General features: G+C 36.2%; 1 protein-coding gene across 1 annotated transcript in view; it reads left to right on the plus strand.

Annotated features, from left to right (window-relative positions):
• The window catches only part of LOC149560544 (Tetratricopeptide repeat (TPR)-like superfamily protein), a 343,698-nt gene that overhangs the window by 81,779 nt on the left and 234,785 nt on the right, over window positions 1-27,134 (plus strand). The window contains exons 5-6 of the mRNA XM_089824725.1: window positions 18,640-18,747; window positions 18,981-19,163. Of these exons, the coding sequence (XP_089680851.1) occupies window positions 18,640-18,747; window positions 18,981-19,163 (291 nt within the window). The remainder of the gene's footprint in view (window positions 1-18,639; window positions 18,748-18,980; window positions 19,164-27,134) is intronic.

The raw sequence follows: 27,134 nt of genomic DNA on the forward strand, positions 1-27,134 counted from the left end.
ATAGTTCAATGGCTTTATATATATTGTAATTCTGTGATTATATTCTGAAAGTATCAAATCTGAAATTACCATATTCTGAATATTGTTACTGTTACACGCCAAGTGTTTGACAAAATTCCTAAGTTCAGTTTGAGGGTTTCTGTGGCCTTTATAGAGAGGGTCATTACAGTGGTATCAGAGCTATAAGTCCTGCCATCCTGTGGAGGTCTTATAGGGAATTTGGAATAGTTGGATAGGAGGGAAAGTGTTTGACGAAATGTCAAAACACTAAAATCAGAGCATGCGACAAAGGCCTTATAATTTCCGCAATACCAAAGCAAGACAAGATAGGATTTCTGACCTGCAGAGCAAACAGTCTAGCTCATCTATCCAGGTGGACATAGAATCCAGTCATACAGACACAGGGGAGGTATTTTTTGATCAAGACTACGACTACAATATGGATAGAGGCGGGAATGCCGGTCCAGATCCGCAAGAGGAAAGATTTTTACAGTTATTAGACACCCTGGCACAAGCACAGCGATTAGCCGAACAAAGAGCACAAGAACAGAATCAGAGAATGGAGCTTATGATGCAGATGATGGCTCGACAAATGGGGTTGAACGCTAACATAGGTGGAGGAAATAATCAGAATGGTCACAATCAGAATGGGAATAATCAGGATGAGAGACATAATGGAGGCGAACAAATTGGGAACAATTTCGGTCATGCCCCCCAGCAAGCTAGGACAGTGAGTTCGAGGCCTATGATTCCTACGTTCCTACCTAGAGCTCCAGAGCAGCCAGTACCAGAACCCCAGATCACTGACATACAGGATCAGCTAAGGAGAGATTGGGAAGCAGGAGGTCCAGATTTTACAGCTGCAATCACCTTTAGAGAGTATATGGATGTGCGGATGAAGCATATGCCCCGTGGACAAGACAGGACTCAGAACTATGAGCTACGAAAGAAAGTAGGCAAACTACAGTTACCATATTATGATGGCTCGGGGAAGTCTACAGCAAGAGCTTGGGTTCAAAAGCTTGACACATACTTTCAATTGAACCCTATGTCTGAGGAAGAAGCTATTAAGTATGCAGCAATTCACCTGGATGGGTTAGCACACGAATGGTGGCATCATGGTATGATCACTATGGGTCATGCACACATTACCTCATATGTGGAGTTTACGGAGAGACTGATTGAACGTTTTGATAAGAAAGATCCAGAACTCCATTTCAAGGAATTAGCCCAGCTTAAACAGTGGGGATCATTGGAAACATACATTTCAGAGTTTTAGAAACTTGCAGTGTTAGTAACAGATGTATCTGAACGAAGGCTATTGGTTTTATTTATGGATGGGTTAGTTGATCCGTTGAGAGGGTGGATTAAAGCTCTCAACCCTCCCACTTTGCAGGAAGCCATTAAGAAAGCTCGTGACATGGATTCCTCTTCAGCTTCAAAAAACAAATTTCAGGCAAAGAGTTTCCCTTCAGGAAAAGATAAGGACAGGAAACCCATTCATAGAGAGGCACAGCTACCTAAGGAAGAAAGTAAGAGGCTGGACAAGGAGACACTTAATGACTTGCGTAGGAAGAAGCTATGCTTCTATTGCAAAGGCCCGTATGAGTACGGCCATGACTGTCCTATGAGGCCAAAAGGGAAGGCCAACTGGGCAATGTGGGCTTATTACGAAGGCTCAGATTCAGATGGTTCAGAACATCATGATGAGGATCCTGATGAAGTAGAGGGAGAGCAGGAGATAGACAGTGCAGGGCAAAGGCAGGAAACAGAGCTACATTTACAGGAAGCACGACTGTCTAGTATCCAGAGAGAGGGATCTTTCAAACTTCGGGGAGTCTTGGCTGGGCAGAAGGTTATTACATTGTTGGACACAGGTGCCACGCATAATTTCATTGATGCACGATTCGTAGAGAAGCGTGGACTCATTACTGAGGAATTCGAGGGACTAAGAGTCAAGGTAGCTGATGGATACACTCTTCGTTGTGACAGGATGGTACGAGACTTACCTTTGCGCTTGAACAACTATGAGTTTAAGGCGGACTATCATGTGGTCAACATGGGTGACATGGACATAGTACTTGGAATGCAGTGGCTACATTCATTGAAGGTGGTTACCCTAAGATTAGAGGATATGGAGATACAATTCGAAATGAATGGTAGGACTCATGTGCTAAAGGCTATCCGTAATGGAGACATCAGGACTATCTCATTTAGGCGGCTGGAGAGATTAACTAGGCATAATGATATAGAGTGGGCAGCAGTTTGTACTTTGATACCTACACAGGAGGAGCAACATAAGGCGGAATATCATCCTGATATTCAGAAGTTGAGGATTAAGTACGAAAAGGTATTCAGTGAGATTCCACCAGGCAGGCCACCGGACAGAGGCATTGAGCATATTATTGAGCTGGAGGAAGGTGCTAAACCTATCATGGTCACACCATATCGACATCCAAAGCGACTCAAGGATGAGATCGAAAGGACCATTGAGGAGTTGCTAGCTATGGGGCACATCCGACCTAGTAAGTCACCTTTTGCATCTTCTGTTGTTTTGGTAAAAAAGAAGGATGGAACACTTCGGATGTGTATTGATTACAGGGCATTAAATAAGAGAACCATTAAGAACAGGTATCCTATTCCTCGCATTGATGAGTTGATAGATGAATTGCATGGGGCCTGGTATTTCACGAAAATTGATTTGAGATCAGGATATCACCAGATCAGAGTCCGTGAACAGGATATTGAGAAAACTGCTTTCAGATGTCATTGTGGGCACTTTGAGTTTGTAGTCATGCCTTTCGGCCTGACCAATGCACCTGCCACTTTCCAGTCCACTATGAACAAAGTTTTCCACCATCAGTTGAGGAAATTCGTGCTGGTGTTTTTTGATGACATTTTGATCTATAGCCGATCATGGCAGGAGCATCTAGAGCATTTGGAGACGGTGTTGAGCATTCTACAGAAGGAGTCCCTGTATGCAAAGGAGTCCAAATGTGACTTAGGGATGACCAAGCTGTTATATTTAGGACACATCATTAGTGCAGAGGGAGTGCGGATTGATCCTGAAAAGATTCGCGCTATTGTTGATTGGCCTCCACTAGAGAACCTTACACAGTTGAGGGGGTTCCTTGGTTTATGTGGTTTTTATCGCAGGTTTTTCAGTGGCTACTCACGACATGCAGCTCCCATGACAGATTTACTGAAAAAAGGGGAATTTGTGTGGACTCAGAAGGCACAGGATTGTTTTATGAGATTTAAGGAGATAATGACTACGTGCCCAGTTCTAGCATTACTTGATTTCACGAAGACATTTGAGCTTCAATGTGATGCATCTGGAGAGGGAGTAGGTGCTGTACTTATGCAGAATAAGCACCCCATAGCTTATGAGAGCAGGAAGCTCAGAGGCCCTGAGCGTTCATTCAGTATATATGATAAGGAGATGTTGGCCATCATGCATGCTTTGGCCAAATTCAGACAATATCTTGTGGGTAGCAAGTTTTGTATTAAAACTGATCATAACAGTTTGAGGCATTTCTTGGGACAGCAGGACCTGAATGATCGCCAACAAAAGTGGGTAAGTAAGTTGCAGGCATATGATTTTGACATCTCATATGTCAAGGGAACTCAGAATGTTGTTGCAGATGCTCTATCTCGAAGGCCACACCTCACTCTTATGGTTCAGATATCAGAGGATTGGCGACACTTGATTATAGCAGAGTATGCCAGGGATACATGGGCCTCCGATATAGTAGAGGGAACAGTGATTGATACCAGATACACACTTGTAGATGATTTGATCATTTACAAGAACAGGATTTACCTAGTCCCAGGATCGAAGGTTAAGCAACTGATTATGAGAGCACTTCACGACTCACCGACAGCAGGCCATCCCGGGTACTTCAAGACTTACAAGTCGGTTCGAGAGCGGTTCACTTGGAAGGGGCTGAAAGCTGATGTTTTGCAGTATGTTCGAGAGTGTCATGTTTGCCAGCAAAACAAACAAGAACACAGCTATCTGGCAGGGCTCCCACAGCCACTTCCGATTCCTGACAGGAAGTGGGAATGCATCTCCATGGACTTTATCACAGGTTTGCCCAAGGTACAAGGACGAGATTGTATTTATGTGGTGGTAGATAGATTAACGAAATATGCTCATTTCTTTCCTATCACCACTACACATTCAGCAGCTCAGGTGGCAGAGGTTTTCTTTCGGGAGGTTTTCAGATTGCACGGCTTGCCTCAGAACATTGTGAGTGATAGGGATAGCCGTTTCATGAGCCACTTTTGGCAGGAGGTATTCCGGTTAAGTGGCACGGAGCTTACACCCAGCACTAGCTATCACCCACAAACTGATGGTCAGACAGAAATTGTGAACAAATGGGTGGAAGGGTATTTAAGGAATTATGTGGCAGCTCAGCAGCGAGCTTGGATCAGATGGATATATCTCTGCGAGTATTGTTACAATACTACATATCATATGACTATACAGATGACACCCTTCGTGGCACTTTACGGTTATGAAGCGCCTAGTTTCTTGGATTTGTTGTTGAGCGACAGCCGGGTACCCAGTGCAGGTGAATTATTACAGGAGAGTAAGGATATAGTTGCTACCCTTAAAGACAATATTGCAAGAGCTCAGAACCAGCAGAAGCAGTATGCAGACCAGAAGAGAACTGAGCGTAGTTTTGAGGTAGATGATATGGTTTACCTCATGTTGCAGCCATACAGGCAATCTACTCTTAAGAAGAGTGGGGCAGAGAAACTTAAGCCACGCTATTATGGACCATTCAGGATTATCAGGCGAGTTGGTGAAGTGGCTTATGAGTTGGAGCTTCCCGCAGACAGCAGAGTGCACAATGTGTTTCATGTGTCACGCCTCAAGAAGGCGTTGGGTCAGAATGTGGTGCCTTCTGCAGTATTACCTCCTTTAGACGATGAGGGAAAATTGATTTTAGTACCAGAATCCATCCTGGAGAGTAGAGAAAAGCAGCTTCGTAGAAGGGTGATCAGAGAATACTTGGTTAAGTGGAAAGATTTACTTGTTGAGGATGCTACTTGGGAGGGGGAGGCTATTTTGCAGCACTCGGCGTTGAGATTGCTTGAGGCCAAGCAATTTCAGGAGGGGCGGACTGTAATGTCCCCTCTTTAGTTCGACATGGCATTGATCATGGATTTGCCTATTCCAGACTCTCGTAGGCAAATGGTGTGGAAAGAGAGTCAATTCTGCGGATCAGATAGTCATATCTTGCTCTTGAAGAAGTGTTAAGAGGTTATATTTTATCATTATGTGATATTGGGGCCCACATGTTATAATTTTAATTTGAGTTGCACTTTTTATTTTATAAAATTACTTTATTATAAAAAAGTGCATTATAATGAGAAATTATAAAGGATGTTTCTAGAAGTTCTAGCAACTTCTTAGAAAAGTGAATAAATAGAGGGCTGGGCTTCTCATTTGGACATGCTTGGATTGGAGAACTCTTCTACTTCTTCATTGTGAAGACATTTGTGGACTTTGGATCTGCAAATTATTCGATCTTTGGGAACGAATCACTCCCTTGGATTGGCGACTTTGAGGGTGTGAAATATCACCTGAATTGTTGCATAATTGGAGTTGGTATTCAGCCATCTCATTGGAGCTTATTGAGAATTCGTTGTTAGGGTTTGTTTTTGGTTGGAATAAGGATTTCAGATTTGCCCTATCATTTGGAGAAGCATTTGACAAGAGTTTGAAGACAGAATAAGTGCATTTTTAGAATTGGCAAAGCAGGGTTCAGAACTACATAATTGCTCATATCTCCTCAACCCCTTGGAGTTATTTTTTATGGTTTTACAGGGTTACTACCTAACCCTAGGCACCCATTTTCCTTGCATTTGGGGATCCCAAAACCCTAATATTATTTTATTTCAGCAGCCGTACAGGTATGGCCTGGTACGGCCCTGCTAGTTTGGGCAGCAGCAGCAAATTAAGGACAGTTTGGGGGTGCGGTTGGAGGTCTTCATCAACGATCTGCAGCAAAACGTGGTGTTCTTCCATAGTTCTTCAAACCAGGTTCTTGCATTCTGAAATATATGTCAATTTTTGGGTAAATTTGCTGTCATACAGTCGTTGTAATAATCAGTCCAGAATTGGTAATAAAATAATTTCAGAATTTATTGCATTGTAATTGAAATATAGTTCAATGGCTTTATATATATTGTAATTCTGTGATTATATTATGAAAGTATCAAATCTGAAATTACCATATTTTGAATATTGTTACTGTTACACGCCAAGTGTTTGACAAAATTCCTAAGTTCAGTTTGAGGGTTTCTGTGGCCTTTATAGAGAGGGTCATTACACAGGATGATTACTGTGGTATCGAAGGTTGTTGGCTAACTGTTTGACGAAACGACGAACATTGACGTATTGAATTTTGATGTTAAAAGAGACAATAACCTGTCGGGGTTATTTCAGTGGCCATATTTCTATAATGTTTTTCATCGACCTTATATTATTATTTTTAGGTGGCCACATTAATATTTATTTTATATGCCACATTGAATTGATGGCCGTATGTCTTTTAACTCCTTGCCACCTTTGCAAATCTTGCTCTTAACTAAGCATGCAACCGAGAAGGCTAAGTATGATATGAAAGCTCATTCTAATATAACATTCTTGCCTTTGGCAGAAACCGTCATTGCATACAGATTTATTTCTATCATTTCACTCTTGCTTGGCAATCATTCTTTCAAGTTATTCACACCCTATACAGGCGAAAAAGTCAAGTTTAAATCAATATTGCAGTGCCTAATTCAATCGATAGTAGCTGATTGTGTATCCCTACTTCCATAGCTTCGGTGTTTGGACAACCAAGTTTCAATCAAACTATTTAGGTTGTGCAAGTATTGATCACCATTTTAGATCATGAAATCATCATTTTTGTTATTTCATGTTCAATTTTCAAAAGTTATATTGAGGCATTGTCTGAAGCCAATCATGAAATATTAAATTAGAATCAATCATGATATGAACCAACGATCTCTCTTTATGCACACTTAGTAAGGGCCCGTTTGGTTGTTGGCATAGGAATTGAAAATTAGAATAGAAAAATGGAATGGTAATGGAAATAGGGAATGAGAATAGAAAAGGGCAATTCCAATCCTGTTTGGTTCACTTGGAATTCGATTAGTAATATGTTAATCCCTTGTTTGGTTGTACAAAAATGGAATAGGAATAAGGTTAAGTTTTGTATTTTTAAAAATATTTTCCTTAAATTTTTTATTTTTTGGTTAATTTTTTCTATAATGGTAAAAAGATTAATTTATTTTCATTTTTATTTTATTCATTGAAGTTAATGAGTAATATAATTTATTGAATTTTTTAAATAAATAAATATAATAAAAAATGTTAACAATTAAAAAAAAAAAAAAATCAGATTGGGAATAGGAATGGCTTATTCCAATAACAACTATTTTTTGGAATGGACATATGCCCATTTTAGGGGTAAAATTGGAATACGTATGCCTATTCCCTATTCCGATTTGGGGTACCAAACAGAGAATACATTTCCTATTCCCATTCCAACATCCAAATGGGCCCTAAGAGTGGTTTATAATTGTGACAATTCTTTCATTAAAGAAACTTTATCTCCAAGATCATGAATACTGGAGTATAACTTATATAGGCATATTTGAATATATATCTCCTGAGAAAAGCAATAGTAGCTTGTGAATCAGAATTGTATTGTCTTAAATTCAATTACCTTTACATGATGCAACACTCGAATGGCTGGTGCATTAGCTGTGTGTAAAATGCTTTAACATAAATGTATATCATAATATGGCAAAGCCAAAAAGGCAGATGTATTGCTTGTGCAAGTAAATACTTTAGCATTCGGTTAACTTTTATTATCCCAAACGCCTGTGGTAGATAAATTGTCCTTGCAAGTAAATGTTTAAATACCTAGGCTTCATTTGTTAAAACCAAGGTCAGTTCGACGTAAATATTGGTTGTAAATTGTAATTACAAATGATCATACATCCACCCAATGAGTTAAAGGAAGACCAACATGGTCGAGATGAGGGGTGTAGATTGGCAATTGTTGAACCATGAATTTTTTGTACATGATAATAAAAAGAACCATTAGTAACTCAAGCAAGTAATTATGATTTGTTTGAAACCCATGTCAGTTCATGATAGTCCTTAGTGTAGTCTTGTTGTCAAGTCAAGCGATGGGTGCTCGATTACATAGTGCTGTCACAAATCCTTGGCCAAGGTAGGTTAGTGGCATGCTTGCTGTTGTGATCACTAGAGGTCAGGGTGCTAGAAATTGGCAGATAGGTGTATGGAAGGTATCCTAAGCCTAGTTGGCTGGTTAGCTAACTTTCTAACACCAGGCTGATTAATGGTTGGACAATGATGCCCCAAGCCTAATTCCCAGGGCAGGGAGGGCCTTTCTTGGTAGAGATTGTGTGGGGATACTTAAGGATCTATGGTTGGGAGGTTAAGCTCAATGGCAGTGCTTCTCCTCTTGTCCGGTAGCCTAGGCTTGTACAACTCAAGGTCAAAGTCTTTATGCAATCATTTGAAATTTGGGTACTTTACTTCATATTTATGTTTTTGGATTTTTAGTGAAGTATTATAGTTAGATGAAATGGTTAGCTTCTCTTTATGTAGATTAAGGTAGTTAAATCAGTTAATCATTTACTTGTTTATGTGTAAATGGAAAGGAAAACAATATCCATGTATAGGTAGTTATAACTGCCTTTTATGTTACATATGTTATTTTTAGATATTTCCAAATCGTTAAATTAGTATAAATTTTTAGCATGTTACACTTAGAACATTAGGGTCTTGAATGTCCCTAACAAATAGTGCCTTTTAAAACATGCTTTGAATACCGTTCAGGCAGAAATAATTATGATTCAAGAGACCAAGTTGAGTGAGGACAAAATATCAATCTCCTATTTCACTAAGAGCTTAGGGGTCTGGAAAATTCATAGTATGCCAACAAAGGGTGCCTTGGGGGTTCTTGCAATTATTTGGGACCCTAGAAAGTGACCTATGAAAACTTTGTAAACAAGAGAAACCAGCAAGGGGGCTGGCCTAAGAGTATAACCGTTTATGCTTTTGACTCAACATTTATGGTCCAATCCCCATATTAAGAAAAAGTAATTAGGGTTGGAAATTTGTGCTTTCTGTTGGATCTGTCATCATAGGGGGAGATTACAATGTCATATTGTACAGCCATGAAAAAAGAGGAGGCTCCCGTGTACAGTCACAATCACAAATAGATTTAAAAACTAAGTTTAAAACACTATCCTTATGAAAATTGCTGCAAATAATGGCTGCTAAACCTGGAATAACTGAAGATCCAGTTTTAGCAATATAGCCGAGAAGCTAGATAGGTTCTTTTATAGAGGTAATCTAGGTACGTACCAAGACAATTTGTCTACCTCAATCTTACCAAATGGAGGGTCTGATCACTTTCCAGTAGCCCTGGAAATTGAGGAGGATTCTAAACCAAAAAATACCCCTTCAAGTTTGGGACAATGTGGCTGCAAGATCCAAGTTTCGAAGAAGAGGTGGAGAGTTCTAAAATGTATTGTTTTAACACCAAACTAAAGAAAATCAAACATAAGATCTTTTAATGAAACCAAAGTCACTTCGAAAATATCTCATAGGAAAAATAAAGTGTAGAAGAAGAAATCCTTACCCTTAATCATGAAGTTATGAAGCATGGTATGGATCAAGGTAGTTACATTAGGGAGAGAGAATTGTTAAGTAAGTACGAAGAGCTTGTTGGCATAACTGATGCAAATTGTATTGTAGAGATGATATAGTGCATGTTTGATCGTCGATCGGTTATTGTGTTGTCCTTGATGTCAACTTGAAGATTGTCTATTAACTATTTAACGGGGAGCATTGTTCTAGTATCTGCAAATTACAAATCATGTTTGTAGTTGATTTGTATGTTGAGTTAGAGTGTGCAAATGGAATAGGAGACTCTAAGATGTCTCTAGATGTTGTATGTGCAATTTCATGTACTACACACAAGTATAGAGAAAGTTATGTTTGATTGAATTGTGATAGTTTTACCGGGCCGAACAATTTGTGACATGCATTGAATGATTTGATCGACTTTTCAAATATGTGATGATCAAGATGTTATTCTAGTTTTCTGAACTATTCTTGGTGAGACCTCGCAATGGATATACTTGACAACACCACCCTACCTCCAACGGTAGCTCGAGACGACCTATGACCATTGTGTACCCTCACCTTAGACTATATCCCTTGGTCCTTCGCTACTTCTTGCCTATGGGAAGTACTTAGGCTCTTCTTGCTTCTTTCTTTGTGTCTTTGCATGTTGTCATTTTTGCTTTTGGCTTTCTTGCTTTGTTCTTTCCCCTGATATTGTTTGGTGCTCTCGTTGTTGGCTATGACCTCGTTGTAACCTCTTTAGTACCTTAGTTGTATTTGTGGTCTCTTGTTGGACATTTATATATTTATCTTATCTCAATTATGCGATCCTTGCTATAGTTGTGTATGATTTAGTTTACAGGAAGAAATGTTTTGGATCAATTGAAGTATCTTCAAGAAAAAATGTAAGAGCACTTAGAATAGTTCATCGGTAGAGTCTGAGCTGACTCTTGTAGATTTTTTGTGATGAAAAGTTGAGTGATGATGTGATACTCATGGGTTATGTTGAATTGGTCATACATTGGTTATTTTGATGGAATTTCTTGAAGCTATGCATGCTCATTGGAATAAGTGCATAAGGGCAGACAATCTTTGTTGAATTGGTGCACAGTCTAAAATGGTGATCATGCGGATCAAATATAGGACATATTAGGGTTTAGGAACATGTTTTGTCGGGTCTAAGGTGCAATAAAAGTGTAACATGTTTTGGTTAAGGTAGTGGCCAATCTAGAGATTGAGATGTGTATTTATATGATAGAATGTTGTAGTTTGTATGTGTGAGGATTGTGGATGGTGTGTGCGATCAAGCCGGTAGATAAATTTAAGTAATGAGAGGCAGAGGATGTGCTGAATTGGATCTGCATAAGCAATTGAGAGGTGCTATTCCTAGATCATTTACCTTGTTAAATGATAGGTTCTCAAGTATAAATCCCTTAACTGGGTTTCACTTAACATTGTAAGAAGGATTCTAAGAGGCCTAAAGATTAACTGCTTTAATTTGGGTGGCTCATTAGCTTGAGTTAGAAATTCCTTAATGAGGTTACTCTTAACAGGGTAAAGTTCTTAACAAAGCTAGAGGTAAATTTGTTAATTCCTTGTAACTTTGACAAGACAAGTGTTCTGATTTTCAGATCAGTCTGATCTAGATGCACGAGTTTCATTAAGTATTGGTCACTAGAACATATTGCCCCCTCTAGACAGATTGGCATCTTCCTTGTGGCTTTTATAAGCCTTCTTATTTACTAGTGTGGTTAGTTAGTTACTAATCATTAGTAACTCTTGGAATGGGCACCAATCTCGAGGAAACAATTATGTTGTTAAGTGGGCCAAGCTAGAGAGGGACATGTCCATTTAATGAACATGCCCCTTGAGTTAGGTATAAGGGAGGGCTAGATTGTAGATTAGAAGACACGCCGAAATCTATAAGTCTGCTCTTCTAGCAATCTGCCCAAATAGAATCATAAATAGGAATGTAAACATTTGCAGAAGATCTTGAAATTTAACATGGTATCAAACCCTGGTTGCAAATGTAAGAAAGAGTCTAAGATGGAATTATTTTCTCAGACCATGGGAGAAATATTGCACTGCTCTTTGCTTCCATCCATGCTGATGCAAAAGTTATATATTGGCTGATGAAAACTAGAGATTGAGGAAAGTTCTAAAGCTTTGAAGATTTGCTTACCGCCTACACTATTTTGGAGGTTAGTCCATGATGAAATGCTTTTTTTTAAGATATATGTGGACTCATTAAATCCCTTGAAAAGTTAACTTGAATGAGAAGTGAAGAATTTTGAAAAAAAATGCATGGCATTTTGAATTGTGAGACCAAGGAAGTGAAATAGAAATTGTAGTGGAGTTTTCATTGTCGCTAGTATACTGCAGAATGATGATGCCATTTAAGATAGAAGTTAACCAATTGCATGGGACACACGCACAACAATAGGCAATGACCATAAAATGGAGTTGTTTTGATTGCATGTCATATGTTGATGCAATTTTATCAGAGAAATGATTTCTAAATCATAATCCCTGGTCACCATTGCTGACGGGTTCGTGGGTTTAAATATGAAGCAGACCATATTCCTTGCATTTCATGCAACTAAGTTCCAAAATATAGAGGTCTTCAATTATAAATATTATGTATATGTATTTTGGTCCAAATAAATAATAATATACTAACGTTGGATAGGGTAGTTGGGGCATTGAATACATACGTAAGTTGTCAAGAAGGATAAGACAACATAGCGATTATTAACATTGAGGAAGAACTCTCGAGTAGAAAATGGACAATAGAATTGAGTAAGCCTATATAATACTGCCCCAATAGTCTGAAAATTTGGTGAAGCATAGGCATTGAAAGGATAAATTTAAAGATACCTTTCCTTGCTGGTTGTGCATGCCTCACGGGTATATGAGGACCCCTCACTAACTGCATCAAACTAAATATGATAAATTTAATTTATGAAGTGGAAAATTAACATTGCAGATGGTTTCATAGGTTTCATTATTATAAAGCATCAATATCGAGGATGATGTTTGTTACTCAGAGCAAAGATTGGCAACAAATCTAATTACAAAGTGTACAACAGATGAACGTTGGTGTATGTTTGTTGGAGTCGAGCATTGGATAGAAAGGCCAAAACAGACGGAATGAACATGTGCGGATATGGAGCGCACTATGATGATGCCCTCATACCTTATCAATTAGAATTGGAAGCTACAGGTTTGAGAAGATATATTGTCATAAGAACTGATGCCCAACATGGTCTTCCTGTGCAATAGAAAGCACTTACAGATTGCAGCCAAGCAAAATATAATGCATATAAAATGTCTGCAGGAAGCATGGAAGTACATGAGTCGAAGTATATCTACTCGACCGCATATATGGTTCGATTACCTTCTCATATTAAGGAGTCATAATATATTGGCACTATAATTATATTCGGCAGGCAAGCTATTAGACAGGTCCCGATAACATTTGTTTGTTTATGTTAACAAATCGGTTGCATACCTTATGGTGGAAGGTATAACCGAACTGAGCCTATTTAAGGTGTGGAAACATTTGAATTGATTATGAGTTAAAGTGCTACATGATAAAAGATGTGGGCCAGATACTAATTTACAGAATTGACATTCAGGCTACAGAAGTTTCTAATAGAACATATGGGTTAATTACCTTAAAGAGTTATCTGTTTGAGTTTTGTTTGAAGGTTGTTCACAAATTGATGTAAATGGAAATTGGGTTAGAGCTCTGAAATGCTGTGAGAGTTGTTACTCTAATTAGGAATTGTTGCTCCTTGGGATGAAGCCATTTGAGACACTTTATATTAAACAAAATTCTGGGATACAACTGCATGCAAGAAAAGACCTTGTTTAAATTACGAGCTATAATTTAAAAGGGAGAGCAAAATTATTCGATATGCATGTGTACCGGTTGAATGCCTATTTGACTTGTAATAACATTTGGCAAAATCTGAAGTATCGATGTGCACAGTGGATTTGATTTTTGTCCTACTTGTAGATTGCCTTTTATACAGATTTCTTGAAAACGATAATATCTCTATTATCAATATTAGCTGTAAACAGATTTGAGATGATCATTGACAAGTGTAAAATTGTTTGTTAGTTCCTAGAGATGGAGACATTTGGAGAATTTACAGACAGTAAGCCGAATGCCGCTCTATTGAAAGGAAACTCCCATTCAGAATAAGTTTGATCCACTATAAAAGGGAACCTTGGAATAAGAACAAATGATTCTATCATCTTAGACAAACTTGATTATTTTGTTTGAGAGGGAGTTCATCAATGAAGATAACTCGTGGATAGAATCACTGATGAGATGCACATGGATAAAGATTACATCATGAGACTACAGATCATTAAGATAAACATTTTACTCAAGGCATTTCTGATCTTCCCTCAAGTCCAAGAGGGAGTGTTAATGATTGTGGACTTAGAAAAGATGCATTTTATATAACCTTATAACTATTCAGATTATTAGTATTGGTTAGAAAAGAGGGAAGAAAGTGACATCATGTTGTGACACTAATATCATGGATATTAGCATGGTATGCCTTCCTGACAAAAAGAGAAGCCAAATGGTCTGCAAAGGTGAATCTTGACTTAGAGGGAGTAGACTGGCCACCCTTAAACATCACACACTAAGGAGAAAATTAAGCTTGGAAAAAAAAGTCAACTTTGACTATTTAACACTTTTAGTGTTGGAATGAATCTTAGTGTGTAATATCTGGAGTAGACCATGCTTTTATTGATTCCAGAGTAATAAAGAATTTGTAGTAGAGAATCATAAGTATCATCCTATAAGAAGGTTATATGTCAGGGAGAGTACCTAGAAGATCAAGTTGACTCCCCAGGATCTAGGTTATACAAAATTAGAGTGAGTGTACCATGTCAAGATTGTGTATACTCATAAAGTACAAAAGCATTCATCAAGGTTATGATGGAAAGATAAGTATCTATTGTACTTGAAATCTTCTTTTACCTTGTGTCTATAATATATTTCATTTGTATTTTTTATAAGAAGAGTATATGCCTTGATTTTCTTTTCTTTTTTGAAGAATGTTCTTGTAGGAAAGAATTTTTGGATTCAGAGGGAGTCTGACATCTCATCAAGGCAACCTTGAATAAGGAGCTCGAAAGATTTGATCTCTAGTAGGAGTTTGGAAAATCTAAAGTGAGCAACCATCTAATGGGCCTACCTTCATAAACATCATGGTAAGGAAGCATTTCTCAGCAAACAGTCTTGCTGCATCAGTTTGTAGTAATAGAAAACAATCTTCCAGCACAAATTTGTAGTGATAGCAAATGATCTTATGGTGTTTTAAATTAGTAGAGGACTATTGGCAAATCTTGAATAGATTCAAGATTGTGTTGTGAAAGAGACATTTTGATGTCTATGAATCACAACTTGGATAAAGAGAGAATTTAATTATTCTCTAGACTTTATCCTTAAGTACTGGAAATTAGAAATCAAGTATTCTTATCAAACCTCTCTGAGAGTGATCATTTCAGGAAAGATCCAGGTATGATTGAATTGTTTTATATTCTTATGATAATTTATATTATTGTTAGCATATTGACTGTTATGGGGCTTCACCATTTGTGTTTGTTATTTAAGAGGTGATGATCTCTGAAACAATGAACACTTGTATAAAGACATTATAAGAGGTGATGATCTCTGAGATAATGTTTTGACCAGTAGAGAACTACTGGCAGATTTGGATGAATTTAAGATCATGTTGTGATGGAGGCATTTCTATGCCTATGAATCACAACTTGGATAAAGGAAGAATTTTAATTATTCTCTGGATTTTATCCATTGTACTGATAGATCTTAATTTAGGATGATGTTGTGTGCCTATGAGTCACAACTTGGATAAAGGAAGAATTTAATTATTCTTTGGGAGATTTATCCTGTGTAAGGCATGCTAGTAATGGATTGCTGGTAGAATCCAGTTCTTGGTTGAAATCAAGATCATGTTGTGACAGTTACATTTCTAAAACTCCAGAGATCACAACTTCGGTAAAGGGAGAATTTAATTATTCTCTAGTCTTTATCCTGAGTATTGCATTCTATGCAATACTGTTATCACAAGTTCAGGTAATACTTCATATCACAAGCCTTGTCAAACACCCGGTGTTACAAGCCTAGGTGATTTGATAGTTCGTATTACGAACGATGCTTACTGATTTGATCACAAGCTCCGATAATAACTTATATTTCAAGATTTGTAATATGATGTGTTTTCTGGTGTCATTTGTATAATGATACATCATGCTTGAAATTCAAAAAGGTATAGAGTGTATATCTATCCTTAGTCATCTCTATTGATGTTGCTAGATATGTCTCTATCACTTATCTTATCAAGTTAAGAGGGAGTGTTAATTCCTTGTAACTTTGACAAGACAAGTGTTCTGATTTTCAGATCAGTCTGATCTGGATTCATGAGTTCCCTTAAGTATTAGTCACTAGAACATATTGTCCCCTCTAGACAGATCGGCATCTTCCTTGTGGCTTTTATAAGCCTTCTTATTTACTAGTGTGCTTAGTTAGTTGCTAACCATTAGTAACTCTTGGAATGGACACCAATCTTGAGAAAACAATTATGTTGTTAAGTAGGCCAACCTAGAGAGGGACATGTCCATTCAGTGAACATGCCCCTTGAGTTAGGTATAAGGGAGGGCTAGATTGCAGATTAGAAGACACATCGAAATCTATAAGTTTGCTCTTCTAGCAATTTGCCCAAATAGAATCATATATAGGAATGTAAACATTTGCAGAAGATCCTAAAATTTAACAAAATCCCTTAATTGGGTGACTCCTAATAGGGCATTATTGTAAGCTCTTAACATGGGTAAGCCTTTAACTTGGGATATTTCAAAAGAGTGCAAAATTCTTGTGGTAGTAATTCCCACTTTTCATTTTGACCAAGGATTTCCACATCAAAAAAATTAGTGTCTTTGTGATTACTTGTGTAGATGTTCTATTATCCATCTTATTGAAAGTTTCACAAGTTTACATTGCATGCATGTGGTGAATGGTTAAATAGTTAAGATTAGTTTTGGTTGGTGTTTATTTGATTAGTTGTTGAAAATTTTGAATTTGATTGATTATTGTTTCACCTGCCATCCTCCTTCCACCCACTTAGTACTCTTAGACCTTAAGTATATTAAAAATTGGAATCAGAGCATATGTCCTCTTGGTGGAAAGTCTAAGAACTTGAGGCAAATATCATGATGATGAACAAAGAAGGTCCAAAGTTATATAAGGAAAACTTCTCTATATGGTGTGATACGATGGTGATCTACATCAGAGGAATGGGGCAAAAATATTGGACACATGATGATTACTAGTACACAAGACCTAATGGGACACTCATTGCAAATTAGTTAAAGGTAGAAACAGAAAACGTAATAGCCTTGCATGCTATTGTAAGGTCTCTATCTGATGTTGAATTTGTTGATATTCATGGTCTTAGCACTGAACATGAAGTTTGGGAATAGCTTAAGTCTGTCTATGGTGGAGATGTACATGTTCAAAGAGCTAGGGTTGAAAGCTTAAAAGAAAAATATGATGACATGAAAATGGTAGAAGGTGAAAATATTGCCTAGTATGGTTATAGGTTAAAAGAAGTGGTTGCTGCAATCAGAACTGCCGATGGAACCATAAGTGATGAAGAAGTGGTAAGTAAAATGATGAGAAACTTTCTGCCTGTTTATGCCATTAGAGATTCTGCAATTCATGAGTTGAGAACATTTGACAAAGTTTCTATTGATGGACTAGTTGGCAAGCTTATTGCATTTGAGATGAACAATTATGATAATAGTATTCACAAGGTTGAAGTAGCTTTCAAGGCCTCCTTATCATTGACACCAAAAGGAAAGGCAAACAAGTAAGAGACACTGATACATTTCTTGATGAATAAAGGAGACAAGATGTGTTGGAAGCTCTACTTGCAAGGAAGTTGCCTAGAGGTACCGGTAAGTACAAAGTTATCTCTAAATTGTTTTTCTTGCAAAAAGATTGGTCACATTGCTGTTAAATGTCCTAATATTGTTGACAAGGATAAGGCAAGAAAACTTGAAGGAAAAGGAAAGAAGCAATGTTAGTGAAGGAGTGACAAATGATGGATTAGAGGGAAATGGTGAATAAGTAGTGTTTGTTGCTGTCAAGGAAGAGACCATAGAAGGTGAAGATGAGAAAGCTTTAATCTCACATATAGACCACAACAGTGATTTGGCTATTGACAGTGGATGTTCTTATCACACGACCATTGATAGAAGCAAGTTCATCAAGCTCTAAGAGTTTGATGGTGTTGAGTCAGAATTGGTAACGACACTCCATGTTTGGTAAAAGGTAAAGGATCTATTTCCTTGAATTGTAAGAGTAATGCTGATGAGTATCTTGTCAAAGTTTTGAAGCATAACCTTCTCAGTGTTGGGTAGCTTAATGATAAAGGTTATCATCTATGTGTAAGATCCTAGGAAGCTCAAGCAATTTAATTGCTTTTGGGAGACAGACAAAAGGTAACTTATTCCATTGGAGTACTACTGTTAGCAGTTGTTTGGTTGCTAAAGTTGAAGATAGTTGGCTATGACATAGGAGATGTTGCCATGGAACTTTGGTAAATTGGTTAAGATAAGGAAGACTAGTGTAGTTAGATGATTGCCTGAATTGGTGAACCGTGAAACTAGATAATGTTATGTATTTGTTCTTTCTTACCTATTCCTTATGCATTTCAGTCTTGGGTTTTTAAGGAAATGTGCCAATGAATAATCTTACATTAGTATTCTTCTATGTAGAATGTTTGATAGCATCATAAATACTGGCATTTATATTTCTTTTCATGGAGTTTAATGATGTTTTGTGGTTGTCTTGTATTGTTCACGTTTCTGTAAAGCAACTTTCTGATTCTGATGTGGTTTTTCAGTATGCTTTGGAGTTGTGGAGGCTTATGGATGAGAAAAAGGTAGATGTCAAGCAAAGTGGCTATTTATGTATACTGCGTGCTCTAACTAAAGGTGGTTATCTTGATGAGGTGAGTAAATTGATGTATTTTACTTTAATACTGATTTCAACCTATATGGTTGCCTTTTTTTTTTCTGGGAACTTTTTTATTTTACCTTCTGGGATCTGCTTAGAATTTTTATTGCATAGATAACATTCCTAGTTTTATTTTCTTTTCCTTCATAAGATTTTTGTTGGAACCTTATATAACGCGAGACATGAGATTTTGTGCTTGTTATCTTGAATGATTTTTTAATTTTGCAGGCTTTATATCTGCTGAAGTCTCTTGAAGAAAGTAGTTGTGGGAAAGCAGGATTGCACATGTGTAATATTTTTTTGAAGGGATGCTCAGAATACCGTAGCTTGGTCCATGCTAAAAGTTGTTTGGAATTGATTGAAAACAAGTGCATTGGAAAGTCAGAGTCTACTTATATTGAACTAATGAAGGTTGGTCGGACTTCCAGTATTATTAATTTTGCAAGTAAAAATTTATTTGTGAGCATGAAGCTTAAAGAGCTTGTTAAATCAAAAATTGAAATGCTTGAATGGAAATTACCACCCCAGAAATTCACAGTACACATAAAATGAAATAAAGAGATTCCTAGATCATACACAAGATAGTTCTAATAATGTAATTGTAGTTTGTCCAAAAAATGTGTTTCTTACATATTTTCAGACAGATTGTTGCTTATTGGGCTTAATATCCTCTCTGTATTATATTGACAAAACAGTTGAGGCATGCTGTTAGCCTGGTAGATTTATTGTTGAGAATTTCAGGTCTTCTTCTCTAATGCTACCAGGCAGTGTTCTTGAACATAAAATCTTCTGATCATTGACAGTCTGCAGATTGGATGAGAATTTGATTCGTTTGGTATCTGTCTTTTCTATCTTAAAAGTTTATATTGGAGCTGGTAGAATTTATCATTTTGTATCAATAGGTTTTAATAGTTATGATATTCAAATTATGTATAACAGAGATAAAACTGCATGCAGATCTTATATAGAGAAGGAAATAAATACTTACCTATAGAAAAGAACATTGCATATGATTTTGAAGGAAGAAATCCTTTCAGCTTATAAACATTCAATGTACATGGTATTCACATATTATTCTAAACAATGTAGCCATAAATATGAAAGCCCAAAACTATTGCATGAAATTCCAATCACATATAGCAAAGGTTCATCTATGCAGATTTTACTAATGTGAATGTAATAAATATTTGAACAAAACAAAAATTTCGGTGGATATCTAATGCTGTTCTTTCTGGATTGGACTGTGTGAGAATCATTTGTATCAACATTTGGGATCACACTTTTGTTATGGTCACTTGATGTTATACTAAACAAAGAAGATGGAGGCTTCTTAAATAAATTTACAAAGACAATGTTTCTCAATGGAACAATCGTGAACTGAAGAAAGAATAAGGAAACTTCCTAAACTAACTAAGATGACAGTTAGAGGAATGTTACAATATTTTGATGCCCTCCTTTAATTATCATCGTTCTAACAATCCTACAGAAGAGGATCTGTAGGTTTTTTGGTCACAAAAGCATAGGAGACTGCCTCATTCTTGTCATAAATGCATAGAGAAGGCTGCCCTGTACTTATCTGGACACTTATACAAAATAAGTCTGCTGCTGAGACCCTTGCTGATTCTGTCCAACTTCTGGAAATAACCAAGATAACTCAAAACTTGGCAACTTGATGTTGGAAACAAAGGTACCACTACCTATAGTTAGACACACCGAGATGAAACTAAAACCATGATTTTGAGGAGAAAATAACCAAACTCAAACTGCATCTAATAAACAACCCTGATTTTGTGAAAAAAGTGGTAAATCCCTCCAATTACATTTTTTTTGGGGGAAGGAGAGGGGAACCCTGGAACCAACAAACACCAGTCACAATTTTTCTGGAAAGACCCAGAAAACCCTGGAATGATTTTTGATGAGAAAATCGAAAAACCAAACACAAGTTTTGAAGAGAAAAATCAATCAAAACTAGTAGTTGGCACAAAATCCAATACATGGATCATCTTACAAAACTTTGAAATTGATTGAGAATCATAAAATCTTTGTACAAAATGGTTTATGTTAAAAACCTCAAAAATTATTTTTTATGGAAAATATTATAATGCCTGTTGTGGGATTCTCATACCATCACCCATTGCAATCAGGGACCCCCGTCTTTTCCTCTGTAGGTGTAATTGCTTGAGTAGATTGACAACATCTTCAAAATCTAAGCTTTCTGAATGAGAGCACAATAATGAGTTAGTCGTGAAAGGCAAGAAAGTCGAGCAACATTTGAGGCATCAGCAAATCAAACTTAGTTAAAATCAGACTTAGCAAAGTTAAATCAGACCTAGTGCAATTCAGATCATTTGGATTAGCAAGCATGTCAAAGCATGAAAATTGTGGCAACTAATGAATGGGTAGAATTATAACGATTTTGTAGAGCGATCAGCTTGGGTGTGAAAAACATAGGGGTTCAAATCAACTTGGAATGCTTTAAAATCGGTTTCAAATCGCTAAGTCATTTTGAGTTGAAATGAAGCTATGCATTTGCCTAAGTCAGATCTGATTTCCACTTTGTATTTTCAGCTTTGCCTAAGTGGATATGGTTTTCCAGTTGTCCATGTAGGCACATTTCCTAAGTTAAGAGGAGTCTCCACTGGACATTTGATATTTCACCTAAGTGGCCTTGTGTTTCTAGTCAATGAATGTTAATTTTACTTAAGTAGGGTTTGATTTCCACCAGTTCGATCTTAGTCTTCCCTAACTTGGTAGTGGTTCCACTCATTAAAATATGGTTTTGGCTAACTTTGTGATGATTTCCGCCTGGCATTTGATGGTTTTGCCTAATTGGAAGGTGGTTTGAACCTCATTCATTATGGTTTTGCCTAACTATAGTTTGACTTCCACTCTTGGATTCTTTGATTGCCAAAGTTATTGTGAGTTTCCACCTACCATTTGCCTAACTCATTGGGAATTTCCACTCCAAGATTATTGTTCCATTGTAACCACAATTCAAGTCCAAGCATTGCATCAATTGAGAGAAGTATGCTTGGCCCTAGATGTATCTTATGATTAAACTCGAAGCCCTAATTGAATGTATCTTATGAGAGAAATTTGTGAAAGGCTTGATTTTGTGAATATGATTGTGATGTGAGCTTTTCATATCATCACAACATTGCAAATGGGGACCCTTCTTTTACCTTTGCTATTGTAGCTTTGTATTTTAGAATGAGTTTGTGTTACATTCCAAATTTTTGTCTCTTAAAATAATCATGTAGCCATATACATTTCATGTGATTGGCAGTTAGTTAAAATCAGTTAAATATTATGATCATGGGAAATAGAAAATTTTGTTGATTGTTTTCACAGGAAGATGACTTGTTAATTGTTAGTTACAAATTAATTGAAAATGCTTATTATTATTTCTTTTCTCAAGACGTTATAGAAATAGTGTCATTGGTATTGGTGGTTAGCCATTATGACAATTATGAATTACTTTTGATTATAATTGAGAAATATGTTATTATTGTGGAAATACTCTTTTTGGATATAGGAGAAGATGAAGGGGGTAAGCATTGCTAAACACTATTTAAGGAATGGGGCACCAATAAGGTCCATTGTGAGACCATTAGGTATGGGTTCTAACTATCTCGGTGAAGGATTTAACGGCTAGACAACACAGAGTATGCCTTGGACAATCATGAGCTACCCGGTCGGTTCTTAATGCAAGATAAACATTAAAATTCAATAACTTAAAAGAATTTGTTACCTTCCTTTTATCTTGAGACTATCGAGTGGTCGTCAGAATGTGGCTCTATGTATTGGCATCATGTTATTTTTGCTAACATCTATAATTGCACCTACATGTATATATATGTACATGTGTGTGTGCACAATCAACATATTGATAAAAGGAATTATATGTGCTTTCAAAATTGCACACGCATATACATTTATGTATATGTGTAAGTAAAACTATAGGTATTACCAAATAGCATGATGCCAATAAATATTGGTTACATAAATCTTGTGAAATATAATCTCAATGTCTTTAATTGGCTCCATGTCATTGAGCGAATGCCACCTTTATATCAGCATTATTCCTTTCAAATTTTATGAGTTTTGAAGAGTTTCTTGTCATGGAGGATGGCCATGCACAACACTCCTTTCTTGTAATTGATGGAGCGTGCGGGAGGTCTATTTTACACTCCCCGTTGCCAAGGAAAGGGGCTCTTGATTTCATTTTCTTTCACACTTAATTGCTTTGAGTTAGCGAGCAAGAAATCTTTCCCATTACTACAACTCCTTTTAGAGTCTCATTACCATACTTGTTACATATCACGATACCACAATTGCATGATTAGTCACACTATTGTCGGTAGTACAAGAAGCTCATTTTCGTGCTGAAGCTTGTGTTGTCAGACCACGACAACTAATCATAACCATCATTTTCAGGTCATGCAATCATTTACTCAAGCTTCTTTTTATATATTTCTCTGCCTTTTCCAATTGTTTTAATATGATTATCCGCAATAGAAATGAATGAGTGTTGTGATAATGTTTTAGAGCACAGAAGTATACTGAGAGGGGGGGGTGAATCAATATATTAACAACTTTTGCCTATTTAAAACTTTTATCCAATTAATTAATGTCGATAGGCATTCTACAATGGTAGAATGGGGGAGTGAGATGGTGTGACCGTGTTAATGTTAACTTTTATTCCTCTAGGTTAAATTTGACAACCATCTACATGTCAAAAGTTTAAATTTTTTTATAAATAGAATATACTTTTAAATTTTTTTTAATAAATACCACATAAAATATCCATATAAATTATTATATTTGGAAATATAAATCATCCATTTTTTGAGAAATTAAAATAAAAAGCTTAAGTTAGCAAAAAGCTAAACAAATGGAGATAAAGGAAATATAAATAATTTTAGATGTAGTAAATTATATTATAATTATTTTGTAGTGGATATCTATCGACATTTCTTTAGATAGATTTATTTAAGAGATCTATACTAGTTGCTTTAAATGCTGAAATCAACAATTATGCACATGAACACAGTGACACAAAGATTTTCGTGGAAACCCAATGCGACAGAAAACCACGACAATAAATGCTTTTATATAAACTTTGTTCTTTTACAATGTATTGTAGGCTTCGATCTACTAGAGGCTCCAATCTCTATGTTTATGATCATCGACTCACTGGAAGCTCCAACTCACACACTTTGCAGGCTTCCAACCTACTAGAAGCACCAACCCCCATTGCTTGTCTTCGTGAGCACCAACCCACTGCACACAAACTTCTCTTCCACCTTGATAATGTTGCTTTACTCAACTGGTGATCGATACTTTAGCACATATTTTCTCTTCGTAAATTCTATCTTGTCTTCAAACTGATATTTATCTCTGCTTAAATCTACATTCACATCTCCAATTATCCTTCTTGCAGCAATCCTTCTTATTTTACTTTTCTTTTATTCGACTTACATCCACTCATTATAGATATGTCAGATCATTCTTTATTTTCTTCACAATTTTCTATTTTCTATGTCCTTCCCTTTTTCTTATTGAACCTTCACACTTCTATAATTCTGATATGAATCAGATAAAAAATCTGATTATATAAATTTCTTCAATCAATTGCTCCACTCATCTCTAGATTTTCTTATGTTCTTTATATATATTTCCTTCCTCTTCTTTAATTTTATATCTTTACTCATATCTTACATTTTTCTCTAACTCTATTTCAACTCTTATTTATATCCTCTTTATTGAATGAAACATCAGGTCTCTTTGTAAAGAGACACTTCTTACAAATATCATGCCCCTTTTAAACTAATTACTTTTTAGTGTTTAACCTTGATGTTATCGGACTTGTCTATTGTTATCATCATCAAAATCCCCTTTTAAGTGAAAAGTCATATTACTCTTTTTCAAATTATATTTTACTTTAATAGCACCATTTTAGATATTAAATAACTTTCTTGCAAGTGCTGCATACCATTTCGTATTCCACCAATACATCCAAAGCATATTACATCCATTTCCCAATATATGCAATTACATTCCAAGAGCAATTACATGTAATTGCATCCAGAGAATCCGACTTTGGTAGGTCACTCTTTATAAACCAAGGTCGCCATTTGCACGCATCCATATTCATACCAACTTGCAAAGCCCATCTTTGCCCACATGCAATTCACCCTTGAGAGTCCCGTTTTGGTTCTTTCTGCTCAAATACATATGCTTTCCAGTTCATTTCCAACAATCATATGTGTTTTATAAGTATCTAATCCATACTTTGAACACTCATCCCTCATGGATTCGTCATTGTAACTCAAATCCCAAAGTTTTCATGGATCCAATCTCATTGGAAGATGTTTTCATCTTCATGTTACAATGCACTTTTCAAGATATGTTAGAAGTTCGTCACAGAATGAAGACGTCCAGTAAAGAAGGTGTGCTTCAAATCTAAAGAAGTAGTAATTCATTTGCTCTCGATTTTCCCAATGGCTGTCCGAGAACTTGAGTTTGTGTGGGAATGCGCCAAGCATTTTGCTTTAAAAAAAAAAATAGATGAGTTAAAGGCGCTAATGGAAAGTTGTTTTGAGTTTACATTTGGACACCATCGAGAAGGTTTTCAAAGTGTCAGAGACTCAAAAATGTGCCAATCTACAAAGGAGATTTCATGATGAGGGTCTTGTCTTCTTCACAATTTAGTATGTTCTAGTTTGGTTTTTGCATGACACAGTGTAACATGCTATTTTTCCATACTCGAATTTTAAACTATATTATACACTAATATTCATAACAAAATGACAATTGACTGTTATAACAACTAGTTCATGTGAAAGAGAAATTAACGAACTATTTCATTTACTGGATTTCACATTCAAGAGAACAATATTGAACTAATCTATCTACATAGGAAAATCAATTACAACTTCCATGTTTATTTCTTTCCATTTATAATACAATATTTGCGAAAGACAACATAAGGAAATATTAAAACTATCATAATCATATAACATAATGCTAAAGATAAATGAGGGTAACATAATCAAGTACCATACATGGATTGCTGCAAATGTGGTTTCATCGCCTCTTTGTGGTATATGTTTTTCAATGGCAATGATATCACTCTTATTTATATTAAAGAAGGGACATGGAGAGACATGTCTCCTCATGAGACATGTCTATCTGTTATTATCTAATTAATATAATAACAAATGATTATTTGATTATATAATATCTCATATATTTGATATATATTTAGTTTATATATATATATGTATATTTATATATATTATATCTCTCTCTCACACACATATATCTCCAATTATTCTCATAGTTTATGCAACTAAAGCTACCAAACATCAACACACCCTCTTAGCTAAGGAGGATAAACATATGATCATATATTACCTCAATGTAATATAAAGATATTGGGAGTAATGGCCTCTTGAATGTCAACTCATTTGACATTCACCACATACTCTTTGAGTAGTGGCCTCTTGAATGTTGAGTTGCAAGATATTCACAAAGTACTATGAGTAATGACCTCTTGAATGTCAACTCATTCAATATTCACCAAGTACTTTGTGTAATGGCCCCCTGAACATCAATTTGCATAACATTCACCATGTACTCAAAATGTTGATAAGGTATGTGCACGTGCATTCTCATAATGCTTACCATATGAATATCCACCATGCAAAGTATAATCTATTATGATCCACATAGGCATCGTAAGATATCCATCATAATAGAAAATTAAGTTATTGTAAGATCATCACCTTTTAATAACCTTTGCAAATACAAGTGATAATCATTTGGAAGTCGTCACTTCCTCGTGATGTACACAGGGGTTAGGCTCAAATAGTCATGAACTATATTTATGAATCACAATCCTCTTGACTCCTACAATTTACTGATAATTGGAGAATCCATCTCAACATGGTCTACCCCCTTTGAATCAATATGACTGAGATCACCAAAGGTTGATTGAATTATATCCTCTATTTGCTCCCTCTCTCTGAAGGTTGCCTCTGATGAAATGTCAGGTTTCCTCTGAATCTCAATCTCCCTCTTTATCCCACAATAACATTCTTGGAGGAAAAGATCACGACATATAACTCTTATAGAAATACAAATAGGATTCCAAATAAGAGGTTGATGAAAACAGTAGTAGCAACAATATTGAAGATATAATAAAAATACTCATCTTATTATTTTTATTACTTTCCATATAACTTATCATTATCTCCTTATACTAATATATATGATTCCACCTATTTTAATAGTTATGGATTCCATAGAATATTCTATTAAACATGAAAAGGAATAATCATGAACAAAATCATACCACATTAAATACTCGATGTCTCT

The sequence above is a fragment of the Cupressus sempervirens genome, chromosome 4 (genome assembly GCF_028749045.1).
Source record: "Cupressus sempervirens isolate cs-2001-9-10 chromosome 4, ASM2874904v1, whole genome shotgun sequence".
Lineage (NCBI taxonomy): Eukaryota > Viridiplantae > Streptophyta > Pinopsida > Cupressales > Cupressaceae > Cupressus > Cupressus sempervirens.